General features: G+C 41.4%; 1 protein-coding gene across 3 annotated transcripts in view; it reads right to left on the bottom strand.

Annotated features, from left to right (window-relative positions):
- The window catches only part of STK26 (serine/threonine kinase 26), a 33,547-nt gene extending 14,427 nt beyond the window's left edge, over positions 1-19,120 (bottom strand). For 2 of the 3 annotated variants that reach the window (XM_075054534.1, XM_075054536.1), the window contains exons 1-3: positions 18,988-19,120; positions 18,757-18,878; positions 2,202-2,432 (exon numbers count right to left, since the gene is read on the bottom strand). In XM_075054534.1, coding sequence (XP_074910635.1) covers positions 2,202-2,432; positions 18,757-18,798 — 273 coding nt within the window. In that variant the 5' untranslated portion in view covers positions 18,799-18,878; positions 18,988-19,120. Of the gene's footprint in view, positions 1-2,201; positions 2,433-18,756; positions 18,896-18,987 lie in introns of those variants that run through there. The other variant, XM_075054535.1, reaches the window with a different exon arrangement.
- Positions 19,121-21,789: the final 2,669 nt, after the last annotated feature.

The following is a 21,789-nucleotide window of genomic DNA, read 5'->3' as shown; positions in this document are numbered from 1 at the left end:
TTTTTTTTTTTTTTAAAGAGGAATTTCTTAAAGGAATGGGAAAGTTACCAAAATTCCACAAACACCTCCCCAAGCTCCACACATAGAGATTTTTCTTCCCCCAAAACCTTAGGAGTGTGAAAAGTAAACAAGAGATCAGCATTAATGTTTCAGAATTTATCCATTTAGAATAGAAATGGAAAGAACTCAAACAGTGGTATGGAAAGTACTGCAGCATTAGCATGATCCTCTATCTACCAGGAATTTTTAAAAAAAACAAAAAAAACCCTAACCAGAAGTTGATAGTTGTATAGCACTGGTAGAATAACTATACTTACATATCTAAGAAAAGGGGCAAAAGGTGGAAGACTTGCCTAATAAGGCCAAAGACAAACTGCTGTGATGCACAGGTACTTGGGCAGATTTGCAATACCCTTTTTGCTTTCAGTACCTATGTTACTGTAAATTATGAAAAGACTATTTTCTTTCCCTATTCAGTCCATGACTCACCTATAAAGCTTTTTCCACCCACAACCCCTAAAAAAAACCAAACCAAAACAAAAACCAAACCAAACAAACCCCCACCAAATCAAGGTTTCATTTCCCCATTTACAGCTGCTGAAATCACTGTTTAATTCTGAAGTTTAACAAAACACTTTTCCAAGCAAAACCACTTCCAAGCAAAAAACACTTTCCAAGATTTACCTTGACCTGTTTGTACTTCAGGGCAAAAAATTGGGCTTTTACAACACAAAGTTAAAATGATGGATACCCAGGAGAATAATGTTTAGGACTTAGCTCATCAGAGAAAATAAAGGACTGTAAAAAAGACAGATCATGTCTGGATCAGCAGTACCATTTGTGCACTGCTCCAGGGGAATATTGCTAGCTGAATTCAAAGTTATCTTGAGAAGAACCAGCTTGTTCTAATATACTATGATGCAGGAAAGTAAATTCTACTACATCTCAGAGCTCTATCACTTAATAAAAAACAAAACAAAAATTCCACTGACTGAGGCCAGTAAAGAGAAGGGAAGATAGGACATCAGTGACAACTTGCATGTTCACTTCAGCATGAAGAACCCACAGAATACTGAGGAACTAAGTAAACAGCAAAGCCACCATAGCTGTCTTAGCTTGGTCAAAATGAGGATTTAGCATTTGGAGTACAGAAAATTAAATTGCCCACTGAACATTAAATATGAAAAATTGAATACTTTGGCAATTTAAAGAAAAAAGCCCAATCTAAAAAGAACACTACTAAATAAATTCTGCAAATACTTTATAGTTTCACTAAAGATACAGCACAAGTGTGACACAGGAACGTTTCTCAGAGATCTGCCTTTAGAAAAACGTCAAAAAAACCACTATACCTTAAGAGGGGAAAAAACCAAAACAGAACAAACCAACCCCGCACAAACCCCCAAAACCCAACAAAAAAACCAAACCCAAGCAAACAAACCAAACAAAAAAGCTCAACAAAAAAAACCCTCAAACACAAGCAAACAAAAAAACCCCAGACATTTAAGACAGCTCTAACTATGGTTAACACTTTAGCTTTTATTAAGTGGTTTTAGTTTTTTTAAAAATCATCTAAAACATATATGCACTGCAGATCATTTAAGCAGTATTTAAGCTGATTATATGTGGACAGTTTTGCAAGTTGAAAAGACTTACTCAACATTTTGGATTTCTCTAGGTTTTTATTTTTGTTTGTTTGTTTTTAAATTATGCCTTAGATAACATTTCACACAGTCGTTACATAACTCTGCTAATGTCAGTTTTACTTTGTCTCAGGCCTACTATGCTGCGTAATTACCAACGCATCTCTACACAGTGCAGCATTTCTTTCCGTATCAGACAAAGGTTTTTGTTTCTATAGCTGTGAAGTTACTTTTTCCTTTCCCAGAAAGGCCACAAAATTGTGCTAGCAATTGTGGAGGGAGGAGAGAAAACCAAGGTCCAAAAGCAATAGCGATGGCAGGAGGAATCCCCTATCAACTCTGTTCTTTCTCTAGACATTTTGTGCAAATTCCAGCCTCAAAAAGCAAGCAGCAAAAGGAGCAAAACCAAGTGAAAAGCTCTGTTCAAAGAAAAACAAAAACCTACTAAAAAAAATGGACAAGTTGGCCTGATAACTCTTGCTCAGTTTTGGAATTTTTTCCTAGTGGCATTCAAAACAACCTGGTGCTAGCAAATCTTTATGCCATACTATACATTACCTTTAAATATGATCCGTAGTATTTTGTTACATAAGGACTATCACACTGACTTAAAACAGTTATCTCTTGCTGTATATCTTCTATTTCATCTTCTGCTTCCTCAAGGTCTATGATTTTTATAGCAACCACTTGCTGTGTCCGATTATCAATTCCTTTAAAGACTTCACCAAAGGAGCCTTTCCCAATGCGTTCCAGTTTTGTGAATAGTTCTTCTGGGTCTGCTCTATGGTTCTAGAAAGAAGAAAAAAACAGAAGGGGGGGGGGGGGGGGAGATACACGAGTTACTTAATTTACTTCCAAGTTATCAGCCCTCATTACTTCCCAAGAAGCATGTAATCCAGATTTATCATCACTAGAAGGCTTGGCATCAGATAAATTTATTTCCTGCACACTAACTTCTAATTCAGCTATTAGTTACTGAACATACATTATGGAATTATGTCAAAGGTAAATGAGCCTCACCAGAGAGGGTGTCAGGTACAAACCTCATTTCACTTCCCCACATAACAACCCTTTAAAATGAAAGAATAGAGCTGTTCTTATTACTAATCCTATCTCTTCAGTAATTCAGAATACTGGGGAATACAATTACTGGCACAGAAGCACTAATGCCATCCATCACCCAGGCAGAAAAGGCTGGGCTTTCTTCCTGGCCAACAGCCTTGGGCAGACAAAGCATCCTATCAAGTAATACAGCGTGGAGCCTTTTGTGGCAAGATTGCACTACCCAGTATTCACCGGCAGATTCTGAGATCCAGCAAGATCAGGCGACTTCAGGACAGCTAAAAGTGCTGACAAAAACTAGAGCAAAAAGTGGCTGAAATATGTTCAAAGAAGGAATAAGAAAGCTGGAGCAGAGTACTGAAACTGGGGTACTGATCAGAACTGGCTGATATCACCCAAGCACACCTTAAAAAGGGGAGCAGAGCACCAGGCAGCATAGCACTGCTGAGGACACCTGGCTTGGAATCTCTGTTGATCAAGTACACTTAAGATCAGCAGACTGATTATTATACAAATATTTTAGATTTCTCAGCTCCATTCAAGTAGTCATGAGGGAAACAAAAAGGAAGCAAGTTCTCATTTTCCCTTCAAGATAAAGCATGCTACATAGCTGCTTAGAGAACCTTGTGTATCCAAAAACCACAGCAGTGACTTCTGAAGGATACAGACAACTTGCTCCACAGTTTAAGAACACGAAACTTCAGACCATAGTAAGAAAGTTTACAGAAAAGTGTTTTTAAGAGGTAAAACAGACGTGCTAAGAGAACAGCCCATGCTTTGCAGAGCAACAGAATTAAACATATTACTGCTGTCAGAACTGGACAACTCATTGCACAAATCACTCTTTGATCAAGAAACATCTGCCCAAAAAGGCCTGTAGGGGTCGGCGTTCGGAAGATCTCGCGTTGTCACGGAAAGTTAGAGGGTTAGTCGCAGCCTTGTGATGTACCTGTAACCCCACCTCCCCTTGTTAGTATAAAAGGAATTAACTGCACAATAAAAGGCGGAAGTTGGCGCTCACACTGTGTGTGTTATCTGTCTCTTTCCCTGGTCCGGGCCGACCAGTGATCTAAGCGTGGCACCTTGATATGTAGCGAATGCTACAAAGGCCCTCTGATTCAATAGCAACATTTGAAAATGTGAAAGAGATGCTTTGCTTTAGATCTTTCTCGCACTCCAAAACTCAGAACCAGCAAAAGAAGTGACAGTTTTGGCAAAAGCAGACATTCAACCCCAGATACAGACTACCCTACGTAACAAAATACTCAAGTATCAACATGAAACTCCAGAAAACATCTTTACACTGGTGTTCTTGCAAATGGATACAAAAATCTTTAATGGAAAAAAAAATACATTACTACTTTAACCTAGTCCAAAATGGACAGTCTCATTTCCTTACTGGGCCCTTATTGTCATTTCTTCCCTTCTACCAGAACCAGAATTTATTCCACAATATGGTGAGATGAATCAGGGAACAGATTTAGCTGAGAGTTAACCATATGATTTGTCAGGTTTATTTTCAGCGGAATCAGTTCACTGCTCATACATACCAAGCTGTCATTTGCATTATCACAAGAGGAAGGAACATAAAGTAGTATGGCAGATTCATGCTGATCTGTGGAGTTAGATTTTTAGATTTTGCAAATATACAAGACACACTGCTGTTCTTGAGCAGCCCATTAAAGCAAGAAGAATGAGGAATTTTCCCTTTGTCTATGAACTCATTGCTACTCTGCTCCATTAAAAAAAAAAACACCAAAAAACCCCCACCAAAAAACCCCAACCCCCCACCTTCAAAGAAATAATTAAGCAAAAACTTTTGTTTTTTCCTTCTGTTGATAGATCCAGTGAAAGACCTAAAAGATGAACAAATACATAATCAAAGCAAATGAAAAGTACTACTTGGTTTGAAATCTTGGACAACTAATATTATTATACTGGGACAAAAAAATGACTGAAGGCTTCGAGTGCTCATAAACCTTTTAGCCAGACAAAAAAAACCCCAAACCAACAAAAACCCACAACCCAATAACCACCACCACTAAATCTTCAAACTGCCCAAAGATAGCCATGTTGCCATACACCACACTACTGCATGAAGACCTGCAATCTTTCCACCAATAAGCCTGAAAAAATTTTAAAAATAATTTAAAAAAATAATCTTAATTTAAACTCTATTTTCAGTTGTGTTTCAAAAAATTATTTTAGGAACAGGTGTGGCAAAAGCAGCATCAACTGCCACCCAGTCTTTCCCTGCTGCTAGTTAAGCTGCCAGAACTGTCATTTAGCTAGCAATCTAATGTGCTCCTGAACTACATTAGTTGCAATAAGGAATAATTAACTGATAGTTCTGCATTTACAATAACGAAGACACACACACCCAAGAAACAATAGAGTTGAACGAGGATTGGCAAAACTTTTCATTAACCCCAAAATACTCATCTTCACAAAAACTAGCTTCATTTTGAGACACACTTGGAGCCTGGGATTCCAGGAATCATTCATACTAACCAATAGCTATTGTTGATTTGAGATGAAACCTGTTAAAACACTTCCAGACAGACAGAAGAAATGCAATTTAATCACAGACATAGTCAGCTAATCCAACCCTTCACAAACGTTTGATGAACTCAAAGGGCAATACTTGGGTTTTGCTTGGGGAAAAACCTTAAGCAGAAAATTCCTCTGGGCTCCTCAGTGGAAATACACCTCACTCAATCCTATACACCCACTTAACAGTCATCAACAAAACAAGCCAGGCCTCCAAACTCTCTTCCCCAAGCTACTTCAGGTGAATCAGAGCTTTAAAGGCTATTTTAACTTCCAGCAACTCCTAATGCCATTAGGTGGGAGTGCTGGAGTACAGGGAGAGATTGGGCACGGCTGGACTTCCTGACACCGCAGAACTCCATGTACATCCTTGGGAAGGAGAGGTGGAACAGAGAGGCATCAAAGGAGAACAAACCGTGCGGGACTACTAGAGGGAAGAGTCACATCTTTCTATTCTGAGAAAATCCTCTCACAGCAAGCAAAGTCAGCTTTACAGCTTGTGTTATTCACCAAGGCTGACAAGGGACTGCAGGACACTCCAGGATAAAGGCAAATATTTCTGACCAACTATGGCTAATATAGATATAATGTCCTTTGGACAGGCTTCAAACTTAGAGAACTACATAACTTAAAACATGGCCTTAGAACAAAGACTGCATTTTGAAACAGATTTGCTTTTACCTTTCTTAATTTTCTTGTCTTTCAGACTATTGTTTTACAGGAATGTATTTCTACAACTAATAAAAAAACCCCCAAACTCCAACATTTTAAAAGACTACTTCTTAAACAAAGGTAAATTAATATGATGCAGTAATGCCTATCCTCCTTCTCCTGGTATAGAAAAGGATGGAGATATATTTTATATAAATAAAAGTGTGTGTATACACGCTGCTGCCACCTCCCCCCCCCAATAAATTTTTGGGGCACAGCTGCCAGCTAAGTTTCTAATATGGTAGAAATTAAGATTTCTAACACTATTAACACTCCTGAGCAAAACAACCAATTGTTATTCCCTGTTTTTTTCAGAGATCTGTCACTGAACAGGAAAAAGGTTTAGAAGCTTTGAAAGTTGCCTGCATGAATAATTGTTTTGGTTGTTTGTTTTTTTTTTAATAAATAAATACTGGTTTCTATGGGGAGTCATGTCTGTTGGGCAACACGCAGTAACAATACAATAGAAAGTGTATGGACTCCATCATCACTTCTCCGAAGAGAACACCTGTAAGTGGACAAATTAGGAAGAGAACCTATTGCTCTTCCCCTCCCTAGCCCATTTCCACAGACAAAAGCAGCAACAAGTATGACAAGCACAGGCACATTCACATGCCAACTTCAATCTTGCCAGCATGAGTAACAGTACCAGCATGAGCGTGACAATACAAGCCCTCTGCATAGCTTAGGAAGTCCACCATTTCACCAGTCCAGAACAACTATACAGCTTGTGCTAGAGTTCAGTAAAATCTATCCTCCTCTCTTATACAACCATGTGCCATTACTGTATGTGTTTATACACACATATATGTACACATACAGTCACGGGATCACTGCATAATTTGGCTTGGAAGGGACCTCAGGAGGTCATCTAGTCCAACGACCTGCTCAGAAACCCTAAATAAAAAACACTATAGCATAATTTTTGGTGGTATACCTGCAGTAGTTGCATGCATCAAGTATTCTGCCAATACAGCTTATATAAGCTTTTTTTTTTTTCCCCCCCCCAGATAAACACAGCTATGCAGCAATGTCCTGGCTGCATTTTGCTACAAGACTGACTGGCTGACTCACCTTTCCACCTCTGACCCTTTCACATATCTGTTCTCCAAATTCTGCATTCTTCCTTTGAAACAAAGTTAAACCACACTGAGTGTCTAATTTCCAAGATTATACAGATATCCAATGACATACACCAAATTAGAAGAAACAATGTTAGACTGCTTCAGATTCTGTCAGTGCAGGACAGTTTTTACAGTAACAGGTCTTCTAAGAAGGTTCATTAATGAATTTCATTAAAGGGTACTTTCATTAAGGTACAACTGGATGAAAAACCAAAGCTTCAAAGAATCTTGGGCAGAGGCTGAACTAATACCTTGTATCTAACAAAATCAAAACCAGGATCCTCTCAAAGTCTCCCAGAGCAAATAATTTAACACAGTCTTGTGAGATTTCCTCCAAGTAGTCTGTCAATGTAAGAACATTATCCTGTTATCTTAATAGTATTTCTAAAACCTGACTAAGAAACTCTGTTATACTATCTGGATTTTCAAGCATCTCCCAGGCTTTATTTGGAACAGAGGTTCCCTGAAAACTGTAGCAGTACTACAGACTAGCTCACCTACATTGGGACACATTACTCAAATACACATTAGATAAAGATGCAATAATTAGCTCAAAAGATTTTATAAAAGGTTGGTAAGAGAAGACTAGCAAGTCTACTCATATGTTTTTTGAGTATCCACTACAATGGCACCCTAACACATACTGGTATCTTTGGAAGCCATCAGAATTACCTGTGTATTTAAAAGACTATCATTTCAAGCAACTGCTCACTAAAACAAAAACCTGATCTTCACAGCCAGGAAGAAGCCAAAGGCAAACTGTAATGAAAAGGCTGTCTTACAGAAAGGTTGAGGAAAAGAATGAGGTTATGTTATGACAAAACATTTAAGACCAAACCAAACCAAACACACACACCCCACCACCCTCCAACCCCAGTAATTAATTTGTTGTGCAGCCTCACAGTTACATCAGCATTAAAATGCCATATCAGAAATGTATGCCAACTTTGTTGCTGAAGCCAGCATGCACTGCACCATTTCTCTTAAGTCCCACTGTCTGAATTATGGCTAACAATAAAATTAAATAGCAATTATGAGGCCTAGTTTATTATCTGTAAAATCTCCAAGATACCTTTTATTGTCTTATGAACAAATGTCTGAAAAACAATGAGTAAAAAAGACACTTGAAAGTCAATAAAAGAAAAACGGATTACAAGTTAAGACATTTAATCTGTTCTTAGCATTTATCTGACTCATACAAAATACTGCATCTGGGCTGAAGACTCTGAAATCATAGGCAACCAGTCCATTCATAGACTTTTACCAATTCCCAGACAATAAAGTACCTTTAAGTTTTTCTTCTGTTCAGACCCCCAAAAAACTGAAATTGAGGAGGAGTGAGATTGGTAAACTTGTTAGGCTACAGCACTTCTTAGAGTAAAGTCTTAATCAACAGATACATTCTTCTTAGTTGAATATCTTTCCATACACTACCTGCATGTAGTTTCAGAAATTATATATACACACATTAATTATACACCATGCATATTCTATTATATAACAATATATATTCACAAAAGTTATATATATTTCCATATTTTACCTGCATAAGGAACATTTCACTACTTTACAATGAAGCCATCACAGCTAGTGATACATTTTAATTCCTGGAGCTCCTCCCCACCTTCCCCCACCAATTTTATTTTAAAATCCTATTACAATAAAAGTTACTCACACAAGCAGTGCCATAGGCATGTGTGTGCATATATATAAAAATTTAAATAGTTTGAAGTTAATGAAGGCACAGGTGCAGATCCATTATTACTTACAAAGAATGGGGGAAAAAAAATGAACCTGCAGACATTCAAAACAAGGGTGGAACCTGTAAACATCTTTTTTCTGAATCTTGTACACACACTCTTGCTTCTCAGTGACTTTTGCATGTAATTAAACTCTGATGCTACCCTACAGTCCTGTTCAAGACTCAAGTGTCAGGATAGTAGATATTTAATTATATTTACTGGAACTGTATAATACATACTGAAGAAGAACTATTTTAACAACAAAACAATTTGATTTTATAAAGTATCAAACTTTTACATTATCAAGCTTTTCTACATGGTAGGTAGCAAAAACTACATCTGAGCTTTGCTATCCTTAAATGGGACTTGACCTCTGTTACACCCTTTATGAAACATCTCCCTTATCTGACAAGGCCAAGACTCATTGCCATTTTTAGTGAGAACCTGGAGAACTTCAATATAAAACAAAAGCAAAAATAAGCAAGCAAAAAACCCACACGGCTTTGTTTTCATCAAGTCAGCCGTAAGGCGAGCTGCATATGACTATCAAAACTTTAAAATCAGCATTCAACCCCACCCATTGTCAGATTTTTAAGGAAAGAACCACCTTCATCTTCAAACCCTCTCTGACTTGTGGCAGATGCAAGCTGTCAATTGTATGTTGTGCTGAAAATGGAAACCACCGAACTCACTTCCTCTATTCTTAGCCATTCTTTCACTTTGGTAACACAACAAGAAGTTTAGTAAACAGCATAAATAAGCAAAAAGAAAGAATAACAACACATCTCCCAAAGATTAGTTCTTTGACACAGGCAATTAAAAAAATTTACACCAATTATTTATGAAGAGTATTCTGCATTGAGGAAAGGAAACACAAAGAGAAATTTCTCACGCCAGTGAGCTTCTCTGTAACTTCAGCTTCTCTGAATATCCTTACATTTCAAATTGAGTCCCACTTAGCTTCCATTCTGTAGATCAATACCTTTTAACCACTTAGTATCTTTTAAAAAAAAACTCCTCAAGACACTGCATACAGTTGCATATCCTTCAGTCTGCTCACATCTCTGAGGAACATGGCCTACCAAAAGAGTCAGAGGAATTAAGGAGGGAGGGGGGCACAAATCATTTGGCTAGGTCTTTACTATGATTTGCAAAAGACCTAAGTGGCTGAACGCTCTATAGCTAGAAGGATGGACATCCTTAGATGGAGACAGAAGTCAGTTCAAGAAATCAACAGGTTCTGGTATCCCAAAGTGTTCAAACTCTGGTCTCCATTTATTAAGAGTTCAACAAGTTGATCTTTCAAAACAAATGTAATCTCCTTTGTTGAACAGTGCAGGACAAGTGACTGCTGAATGGGTAATTAACCCACCTCAATGAACTAACTGCCTGTACACCTGAATTGTAAGTCAGAAGATAGAGGACTACTGCAATTTCTCACTGCTTAGGAACATTCGTAATCTCTCCATTTTATGAACCGCTTTGAAAAACCTAATCGGCAGAGAGATTACAAAAGCCACATCTACTAGGAATATGGAAAAATAACCATTTATGGGCTGCAGCCTGCTTTTAGCAGTATGCCTTTCCTTTCAGCAAGCAGTCTGCTTATCAGTAAACAATTTTTTTTGCCACACCCATTTAAAGGGACAACTATGTCAAAACTCTGCCAGCAATAAACTATACCGTTACAGCATTTGGACCATTTTCCTAATATTTAGAGGTTCGGTACCTGCAGCTTAATGGCAACTGCTACATTAATTTTACAGGCCTCCTCACTGCTCTATCTTAGAAGCCATTTTAGCATTTTTTTCTGTGCAAGTTAGAACTTGATACACAGATTTTCTCCCCATAAATGAGATTAAATTCATACTATAATCCAGCTAGAATGAAAATAACAACAAAATCCAGCTTTTTAACTTGCCAGTTCATAAACTAGAAAGCAGTAACAAAACCTCAAGTTTAACACACTCGTAAGTATCTTTGTTAAATCTCTCCCCTGAAGTAGTCATTACTTATTTTCAGGCTAAATAAAATTAAAGCGAGGCAGAAAAACAGTAGTTGAAAAAGGATGGCTCAAAAACACAATGTGGGTTAAAGAGCAGGCCACAAGTTTATTTACCACAGATAAGTCTCCAGGCATAACCACCGCCTGGAGTGAAACCCAAGTGGGAACACACGGTTAGAGGGTATCACACCATTCCTTTAGCTTTGACAGGGACCATTTTGAGAAAGGAAGGCAAACACACCAGTCTACTAGAATCCTGGATTTCTGTGCTCTCCCCAAGGCTGGACGACCACAAGCTTGAAAGCTGTACTCTCCTCTTAAATACTGGCCCTTGATCCTATCAATCCTACTGGACCTGAAGCTACAAGAAGCACACAATGAAAAACCAGAAATACAACTCCAAAATGAGCTACAAAGGAAGCAAGAAACCTACTCTGCCAGAACCAACCTGCCCGTTTCAGGAAACTCCTTTTTCAATTACTTTGCAGCTCATTCATAGCATGGCAAAGCATCTCATTACATAAAAGGTGAGGGGAAGGGGGAGGGGAGGAAGAGAAACACCCTGAAAAAAAATTTCAGATTCTTCTTGCCAACTAGGCTAGAATAAAGCTGTGCAGGAATGTAAAAATGTTCTTGCTATGACCGGTTGCCAGATGACACCTTCCTAGGTGAGAGATCAACAGCAAGATCATCTTCTTGCTCCCCTCATAACTCTCTATATGTTTTTAATTGATTTACATCAGTAGAAATACAATCTTTTTCATTCAGTGTTTTATATTTAGGCACTTTACAACACTCATGGTCATTTCAGGCTGTACAGTGTTTTTATTACTCTGCATTCAGCTCCCAACACAGAAGCCCGCATTGAAATACAACTTGACATCTAGCAAGGCATAGACACCTCTGATTCCCCGCCCCCCCCCCCCCCCAACACTATTCAAATATTCAGAACATATAACAGTACCCAGTTGAAAGGAAAGCCTGCAAAAGACTGGGGAGCAGGGAGGAAACAGAAAAACAACCCACATTCTTTGGGACTGAACACACAGTTCTTTACTTCTTGTTCATGAAAACAGTGAAGCCACCCTGGGCTCTCAGACTCCGCCTTCCACAGCTCAAGCGTGAAACCTGCAGGTAACTAACATTTCTCATTCCTGGTTCTCCTTCATCGATGCATATAGAATTCATGCAGAACCAAGACATATCACACCACAAAGCTTTTTCCAGATACGCTGCTTCAATCAAGACCATTCAAATCCAGATTTTGGCAAGACAAACTTGGCTTCACACTTCTAAGAGTCAGCTACGCAGTTCTTCAAAGCTTTCTCCATAAAGAAAGATCTAAGCTGAAGCCATGCTCTTTCCCAAGCTACAGACCTAATCAACATAACCTATCTCTGCAAAACTACATGCACAACATATGAGGAAGAATGAGACCGGCCAGCTACTGTTACCTTGTCAGTCCTTTTAATAGTTTCTCTGATTGAGTTCTTTTTGCCAGATTTATTTGGCTAGCAATTCCTCTGGCAGAATGGATTTCAGTGAATATCACTAGATGGGCACCCTTCCCATGAGATTTAAGTTTCTCCTTCAGAGCTAAGGAGTGTACTCAGTGATCCTTGCCTAATCAGCAGAACAGACTTGTTCTAGAAGAACTGCTAGAAGTTTAAATTTAAAGAATGACAGTTCTTTAAATAGAGTAAAAACTGGTGAGGCAGTATTAGGAAGAAATTTGATTTTCAATTATTGTAAGTTAGAAAGAAATAGCAGAATTTGGAACAGTGACTCCTGACATGATAGATACCTCACCAACTTATTATTCAAAGGCAACATACAGGTAGCCACTAATTACATCAAGCCAGAAAATTATATGTTACAAAAGAATTTCAAAATGTACTGTTCATCTCCAACCCCATCCCCCCAAAACCCACCCCTGAACTGTTCTGTCAATTATTAGATTCAGTCCCTAAGAATAAATGAAAGACAAAACAATAGTCTCTTATCACTTTTCAGAGTTCATGACTTTCTTAAATCTGAAGGCAATCACTAGTCTCTTATCACTTTTCAGAGTTCATGACTTTCTTAAATCTGAAGGCAATCACCAAAGAGCAAACAAGTGGTACTTCTACTAACAGGTTTAAAATTCATCCTTTCACTTTTGGAGAGGACTGAAAACCGTATTTTCAGGACACTGAAAACAATGAAAACTGAGGCTAGCACGCTTGCCTATCTTCACTAAGATGTTTCATAGGTCTCCTACGACAAATACTGTTGCAGAGGCACATTCGGTCATACAGACTCTTCATGGTGTGCCACAAAGTTACTATATATATAAACAATCCTCCCCTCAAAATAAGCATCTAAATAAAAAAATTTCGTTTCATTTTTTAACAACAAATTACAATATGTTACTGAGCTATTACTTGCTATACATTGTCCTTTTTGAGGAAAAGGAGAAGAGAAAAATAAAACTTTAATCAGGACTTGTAAAGCTCAGACACAAGTTCAAAAACAGCCAGTGTGAAACTTTTCAATGTTAAATTCAACAGGAAAAAGCCCACTAGAGAATCAAGTAACAATTATATATTTTTAAAAGTTAAAAGTCTGGTTTCAGATGTAATGTTTTTACCTTTCGGGGGAAATTATCCTCTTCCCAAAATTGACAGTATATGATGGTATAGAACAGCACAGAGATTAAGGTGAGAAGGGTCGAGTTTGTTTTATGTGCTCTCTGCAGCTTCAGCAGATTTGCCTCTGAATTCCAGGTCAGTGCTCTCAATGCATGTATAAAACTGTAAAATCTGCACAAAAAATACTAGTAAAAGACTGCTGTGCATTTTTTCTTCTAAGCCTGATAAAAGTGTCTGCTGAATTCCAGCTGATTATACCTACACAGCTCCCATGTATCAAACACTTCCTAGAGCTCACTCTATCCTCCTCCTTTGATAACGGTAAGACTGTACAAGTATGACTGAGCCCTACTTTTCTTTGTCATCATGGTAACTTATCACAGTGCACAAGATGGAAGAACCAAGTTCGGCTAATAAAGCCTGAGCTGAGTTAGCAGACTACTGTTAGATGTGATACAGCTTGTACATCAAGCATGACCAGGAAAGGAACAACCGCAGTGTTGAATTCCACAAATATTTTAATGGATATCTGCTTCAAGTAGCAAAGAGGCATGTTCTCCACAGGTCTTAAAATAACCATCTTCCTGCAGTCTGCCTGCTCTGTGGCTCAAAGTACAAATCAAGGAACTGAAATTGGACAAGGTATTCATCACCAAAGCACTCGAATCCATCCTAGCTTAATCATAAGAAAACCCCGTTTTCTACGCACTGTGGAAGCCTCCCGCTGTCCTGCAAGTGCTAGACTTTCCAGTTTCCTTTAAGTAAGTCATATCTCTAAATAATAAAAGTTTAAAGCTTTTTCAAACTCACTGTAGAAGCATCTGGATACAGCTCAGTTCCTAGGAGGAATAAATTAACGATCCTTGAATAGATCTTTTTTCAAAAGTTTAAGTTCCTCTAATGCCCACCCTCTAAACATTTAGGTATTTCACAGTAATAGACACCTTGCTCTTAACACAAGTCACATTCTTGTAACTACAATGTATAAGGTTTATTAGAAAACTGACACGCTTCCAGACTAGCTTTAGGCACCACACATAAAGAGCTCATTTCTACAGGTGCACTAATTTAAGAGAAAACATTTTTTTTTTCCTAGGTCTACGAAAAAGACCATTTCCAAAATTAAATGCTACCTCTCCTTTAATCTTTCTATACCCATACAATAAGTAGACATTAACTGATCTACCTTTGAGCATCCTGCAGGAAAAGGACTCTTCAGCTGACACGCTCAGGTTGTTCAGTGAGCAGCACCCTAAAGCCAGTCTGTTAACTGGCAGCACAGAGAGCAAAGCTCACCTTTACATCCAAGTTTGTATTTAATCAAGCAATCCTTCAATTGTGAATCAGAGTACACTGGCTGACATGTCACATGCTTCTGGCTGCTCTGCTTTTAGAGGAAGTTAGGCTCTTTATTGCAAGATAGCCTGAATGCCAATAAAAACAGATGGAGATCAGGTCTAAATAACCTTTCTGGCTGCACTCACGACTACTGCCATACAGGACCAGGAGATATATCAACAAAGCCATGAGAAAGGAAACAAAAAGTGTTTAGATGAGTAGGATAGCAGAGATAAAGAGAAATAAAGCCCCAAACCAGGTTCCACAGACGCACATACTGACAAGAAGAAACACGAATGAGAAGAATCAACATTTCCATCAGTTAATGAATTAATGTTTCACAGACTTAAGATTTTGCACAACAAATCAGAATAGGAAAAGGGAAAGTTTATACATAAAAACTCTACCAGCTAAAAAAGGCGTTTATTACTTGAGTGATGCTCCATTGCTGAAGTTTACAGAGTAGTTTGGAAATTCAGGATGCTGACAGACAGAAGAAATTTCTCACTGTCCACCTTAGAAAGGTTAATTGTTACTCACTTATAAGTTAGCCATTTCCAGGCTCTTTTATTTGTAAAGAAGTTTTGGAGTACCGTATGAGAGGCTGCCAATAACATAAGTTCATCAGAAACGCATCAATCTGACATGACTGACATGCTTTAAACTTTCTGATCACTTGAAACAAACATAACCCTCTGAATCATGCATCCTGCCTGCTGGGCAAGAGAAAAGCAGTAGTGTAGGACTACTAATAAGGGGTCCAACACCTTCACTCCAGCTCCGTTTTCAGTACAGGCCCTGGGTTGGTAAAAGACACAGACAGGCTCTAACATCTCTCTTACAAGCCATATCCAGAAATGCTATGTATAAGTTCAGCAGGATTCCTTGAAGATGGTGCCAGTGGCCAAGTTTCTCACTGTGAAATCTCAAAGTATTCCAGACTAAGAACTAGTTTGAATATTTTTATCCCAAGGAACAAAGTTACAGTGACATTACTGAATAAAAACTCCAACCTGACATTCAAACTCATTGGAAACTGTGCTTCATGTAACCAGGACACCTTAATCGTGCCCACATAGCTCCATCAACCTTTCATTTTTCCCTCTCATGTTGTATTCTGTGTGAAATGCCATAATTTGGGGTATCATGCTCAGCTTCAGAGCACTTATTTTACACATTCACCAAGTACTCTGATTTTACTGAATGGGCTTAGAAGTTTGGCTGCTGGGTAAGTTAACATCATACAACTGGATCAAGTGGAGCCTTTCCAAAGGAGCGAGGAAAATGAACGTGTTTAGGAAGTTGTTTGCACAGGCAAGAATTGTTAGGTATAAAATTTGGTTTTGTTAGGGACACAAGACAGGTTAAACAGAACACAACCACTACATAAACAAATGGTTCTGTAACTACTCATAAGGGCAACAGATAATACTACCTCTAGGTCTTCCATTGTTGCCAGGGTACTGAAAGCCAGACTCCAAGTTCACCAAAATAACTCTATGTGACTTTCTGTAATTTTCCATGTTTGGATTTTTTTTAAGGGGAACCTGACTCTTCATAAGATGGAAGGATCTTAAAACAGTCAAAAAAGCTTCTGTTATACTTTGGTGACAAACTGTCAAAGTCTTTTTTTGGCATATGGGAATTACATAATACATTATTTCTGGATTTTTTTTTTTATACTTTTTTTTGTATAACAAAATGGGAGGGAAAGTATAAGATTACAGTAAAACTGAAAACTTCAAACCTGTAACACATTCTCTGGCAAATTCAGTTTCCAACTGTTATATTCAATAAAATGCTTCCTTCAACACAGACTACAAAACAAGGGGTTTGACATTACAGGCACTTTCCAACAGTAATAGTTTTAATGTAACTATTACATCTTCTTCCATCACAGAACCACCTGTTTATTCCTCCTTCAATCTATCACCATGCATCTACTTCAACACTGAGCAGCAGCAGGGACGCTTTTATCATCATCACCTGGATGATCCTGACTGAATAGTTCAAATAGGTTAAAAAAACCAAATGAAGCAACCCTTATACCTCAGACTACCACACTCTTCTAGAACAGGTTTTTGTTTGGTGGTTTGTTTTTTTTTTAATTAACAAACAAAAATATCATGACTCTTCTAAAAAAAGAGCAAGTAGAATAATTTTGTACTAAGTTCTATTTCTTTGTATTCCAAGACTTTCAGGACTTGTGTAATAGCCTTCATTAAAAAAAGTCACCAAGGGAAAAAATATATTTTAATTCCATGCAGCTGTACATGTCTAGCAGTTTAAAAAAACATCCTTTAAACATCCAGATATATGTTAAGGGGTCTGGGTTAAACTAACAACACTACTAGTGGAACTAAGTATGCTATTACATAAAGTTTATTGGTATAACAATGGGAAACAGGGCCTTAAATAATTTCAAGGTCCTTCTGTGATGACAGGGCAGCTATGGAAAATAGGACAGCAATACATTAGGCAGATATAAAAATAAGAAACTGACAAACTTGGATTTTGAAATAGAAGTCTCCCAAATACAAACACACTAAAAAACCCAGAGAATATAAATAAAGCAGCTCAGGCTAAAACCTCTAAAGCTTTTATCAAAAAAAATTCTTTAGGATGTACCAATACAAAGGTAACCCTGACATGTTAATGGAACAAGGAGGCTGAGAAAATGTGGTTTATGTCCTCTTATACCAACGGAAAGTCAGTGGATGACCAAAATTTAACTGATTTCAGAAAGCCTGCAAATTATTAGAAATGAGAAAGGTAAACCAAACCTTGGTATTGTAACTGGCCTAAATTAATATAAAAATACTGTATATACATCAATTCTATGCTTTCTAAAAGTTATGAAGATACCTGCCCAAGAGAAGTTTTAACTTTCTATTCTGAAACCTCCTGAACTCTTTCCTGTACGTGTCTCATACACAGAAATTTATCATAAAGGTTTCTATGTTATTTGAACTGAAAAAAGCTCCAATATTACGCAGGCACGACTACCCCAAAAGTTAAGAGAAAGCTCAAAACACCGACTGGGCTGCCAGCGTCTGACAAGCGAAAATCAACCCTGAAATGAGTTTGGTCCTCAGCTCCTTCGTGTTTGATAAAGATCTCTGAACAAACTTGCACTAGATTGTCCAGCAGACTAAAAACGAAGGGTCAGAGATATTCATTCCACCTTTCCTACGAAAGCCAGTAACGCAGGAGCTTGCTTGTTTCCTAAGCAGATACCACAAACATACAGAAACGACGCCAGGTCTCATTCGCAGCCGAAGAGAGGTGTAAGCTTTTGAGAAAGGACGGCCGCCCCACAGCAAGCTGGCCGCTCCGCCGCATCACGCCACCGGACCTCGCGTTTACCACCTTTCCATTAATCGCAAGGTCCCCGGCGACGCGGCGCTACAGGCCCAGCGCCAAGCGCATGTTGGTGGGGAAGTCCTGCAGGACGTACGCTTGCCAGCGAGCCTGATATGTCATTTACAGCACACCCACGCACCCTGCGATTAACTTCATTTCGCCTTTAATCAGTTTTAGAAGCCCTGACGTGCTCCTGGATGCAGGGCGGCCAACCCTGAACAAAGGGGGGAGGGAGGGAGGGGAGACCCTTCGCCTCTGAGGGGCTGGCTGCAGGTACGCGGCCGCCCGGGGCACGCCGAGGGAGCGGGGCCTCTCCGGGGCCTCCCGTTACCTCAGAGAACCTCCCTCCCTCCCTCCCTCCCTCGCTCGCTCGGCGAGGGCTCCGGCCCGCGCTCCTCCCTAGGCCGCCGAACGAGGCCTCTCCGCGGCCAGGCCGCGCCGCCCGCCCCGCTTCGCCCACCCGCGGCTCCCCCGGACCCCGCGCCCCAGCGGCGGCCTCCGCCCGGTGAGGGCCGCGAGCGCCGCTTCCGGAGCCCGGGGCCGAGCCCGGGCCCGTCGCCTCCATTTTGGGGCCGGCGCGGAGCTCACCTGCATGCCGGGCACTTGCACCGCCACGGGCGAGTGGGCCATGGCGGGCTGCGGCGGCCGGGCGCCGCCCGCTGCTCCCCTCTCTCGGCCTCCCTGCTCCTGGGCGGCGGCGGCGGCGGGGCCTGGAAGGACAAAGCGGTGGGGAGGCGGCTGTAGCGCGGGCCGCGCTCCCTCCTTCCCTCCCCCGCGGCCCGCCCTGCCCGCGGCAGCTCCCGCCCGCCGCCGGCTCACCTCGCGGCCGCGGGGCTGGGGCCGAGCTGCGCGACGCGGGCGGCGAGGGGCGAGCGGGCGGGCGGGGGGGGGGGTGTCCCTAGCGCCGCTCTCCCATGCCCGCCGGGCTCCTAGCAGCGGCCCTGCCGGCTGGCGCCGCTCGCCCTGCCCATGCCCCCCTCCCCGGTCCCGGCGCGGGGGGGGGCGGCTGCTCGAGGGGCCCCCCGGAGAGGCGCGCGGGGTGGCGGGTCTCGGCACGGCCGGGGCTGGGCTCAGATCGCCATGTCGGGCTCAGGCTAGAGGCGGCGGCGGCGGCGGCTGCTGTGCGGCAGCGGCGGCTTCTTCCGTCTCAGCTCCGGCCTCGACGGGGCGGAGCCACCGGCAGCCGCACGGGCCCCGGCCTCAGCTGCTCCCGCCTCCTCGGCCGCCTCGGGCCGGGCGGGCAGGGACCGGGGCAAGGAGGGAGGGAGGGAGGGAGGGGCGGGCGGCGGCCCCACCTCAGTGCCGGCGACCCCACCTCAGCGCCGGCCTGGGCCGGGCTCGGGGACGGGGCCGCCCGCGACGTTGCGTGGCACCCTTGGGCCCGTCGGGCACGGTCGCGCCGGCCTGTCCCCCTCAGGCGCTGTTACAGGGTCCTGTCCTCCCACACAGACTGTCACAGCGCCTGCACACGCGGCCTCATCCCCTTGTACCCCCAGACGCCCCCTTCACCACCACGCCTGTACCCCCCGGCTCCTGCGCCCCAGACACAGGGGCACATAACGGGAGTGGCTACTTGATGGGGTTTATTTGCTTTTGTGACACAAAGAGGTGGTGTCTTCTCTCAGGGCTGCTCCTGGCGAAGGTCGCGAGGGCAAGTCCGAGGCGGCTGTGGAGGTTCGACTCCCAGTTTGGCCTGGTTGGTTTTCCTGGCCCCCCCAGGAGGATGTTTCCCACCCAGGCCAGCTCTCCACCAGCCCTGCCTGCCCCAGCTGCTGCAGGGCTCTCCCAGCGCACACTTCTGTCCTGACCACCTTCTTCTTCCCCGCTGGGCTGGGCTGCCCCCCACGTTCTGCCGGGGCCTGGGGAGGAGAAAATAACTGTTTTCCGGTGACATTTTCCTCATGCATACATGAGTCACCTATTCGTGTGTGTGATTCACATTCTTATACACGAAAATTTTGCCAGTTACTCAAGCAAAGCTAAAAATGACATCTTCTATGACACTGGTCTTCCCCTCACCCTCTGAGCAAGAATATAGAAATCACATGGGCCTGTCACAAATATCCTCATAGGTATGCAAGGACTTCCCTTAAATTCACAGATTTTTAGGCCTAAAACCCAAGAGATCATAAGGTAAGCTGGAGATGTTGGATTGCCGGCCATACCAGAGCTACCCCGTTCAGAGGGAGGGTCCCTTCGGACAGGATGTGATGGAAGGCCGTCTCCCTCCCTTACAACTCTGAGAAATACTGCACTGTAGCAAGGAACACAAAACACCTCTGTTTAAAGTAAGGTGTGTTAAAACAGGCTAAAGCCAAGAATTTCAAAGTTAGGCAGTCTTTCCATCCTTAACTCACTGTGGTTTGAGCGAAAAAACAAACTCACAGTGATGTTAGTTAAGGACATGCTCGTGGCTCATGCTGGAATATTTTTTTTTCCAACTTGCCAGTTTGTTAAGCCTTTACTGTTATTGAAATATTTACTTTCTTCTGCACCTTTTAAAAAATAACATGACTTTAAAAGGCTTCTATGTGATAGTTACATGTTTAAGTTACCTAGGAGCCTGTAAGGAGGTCATTTTAACGGGTGGAATATTTAAGGTAAGTATTTTTTGGAAGTTCATACCATATACTTAAATTAAAAAATGTTTTTGACTAATAAACCTTTGGGAAGAAAGAGGGATTTCTACTGACAAAAAGCTTTCTTAATTATGTACAGTGGTTCAGTAAAGAAGTGAATGAACAGCCCCTCATGGAACTTCTGAATTCGGCCTGGTTCATTCTGCTCAAACATACTAAAAATTACTTCTCCGTTTATCTTTCCATGACCTTTAGAACATGACCCCTGAAAAAATCCTGACAAATGAAATATGAGGATGTCCTCATATTAAACCTCATGTTAAACCACGACAGACGATTTTTGTTTCATGCTGCTAATGCGTTACAGGCCCTCTGTTCCTCTTCTGGCTCTGAGGCTCTGCTTTTTCTATCCATTCGATACCTTGATTTTTCTCACCAGAATCCCACTAACTGGTTATCTCAGCCTTGTCGGGATTTTATACTCTCCCTCACATATTCCCTCTTGAAGGCACCTGTTTACTTTGTATCAGAGAGAGTACTAATTGCCAATCCACGCTTCCTGTTTTGGGGCTGTACACTGAGACTTTTGGCCTTTTACGCATTTCTGACCTGCATGCAGCTTAATATAACATGAAAGGGACTGTAACAAATTTATTTAATAGAGTAAGAGCAGGACAATTGCTATGCATGTGATAAGGTATTCTCCCCAGTAGTTATATCTGTAGTTATCTCCCACCCATGGCAGATTGGCCGAGAGAACTGCAGTGACAAAAACACGAAGCAAAATGTTCTGCAAAAAGGCAATGCTTGTTTATGCCATTCTCACGCAGAAAGCCCCAGGATGATATGGTGAGCGAAGCCAGGGAGGAAAATCTGTCAGGAAATCTTAAGTAATCAGCCAGTCACGTAACAACTGAATCATTGAGCCAGGCTGTGCAGTGAGGTAGGCTGGCACCATAACATCTAAGAAAAGGGTTGTAATATTGTATGCCACTCTGTAATTACCAAGTTCTAATTTGTGCATTAAGAAAGTCAGATGGTC

Source organism: Buteo buteo, chromosome 22, assembly GCF_964188355.1.
Source record: "Buteo buteo chromosome 22, bButBut1.hap1.1, whole genome shotgun sequence".
Lineage (NCBI taxonomy): Eukaryota > Metazoa > Chordata > Aves > Accipitriformes > Accipitridae > Buteo > Buteo buteo.
This window is presented reverse-complemented; position numbering and strand designations above follow the sequence as displayed.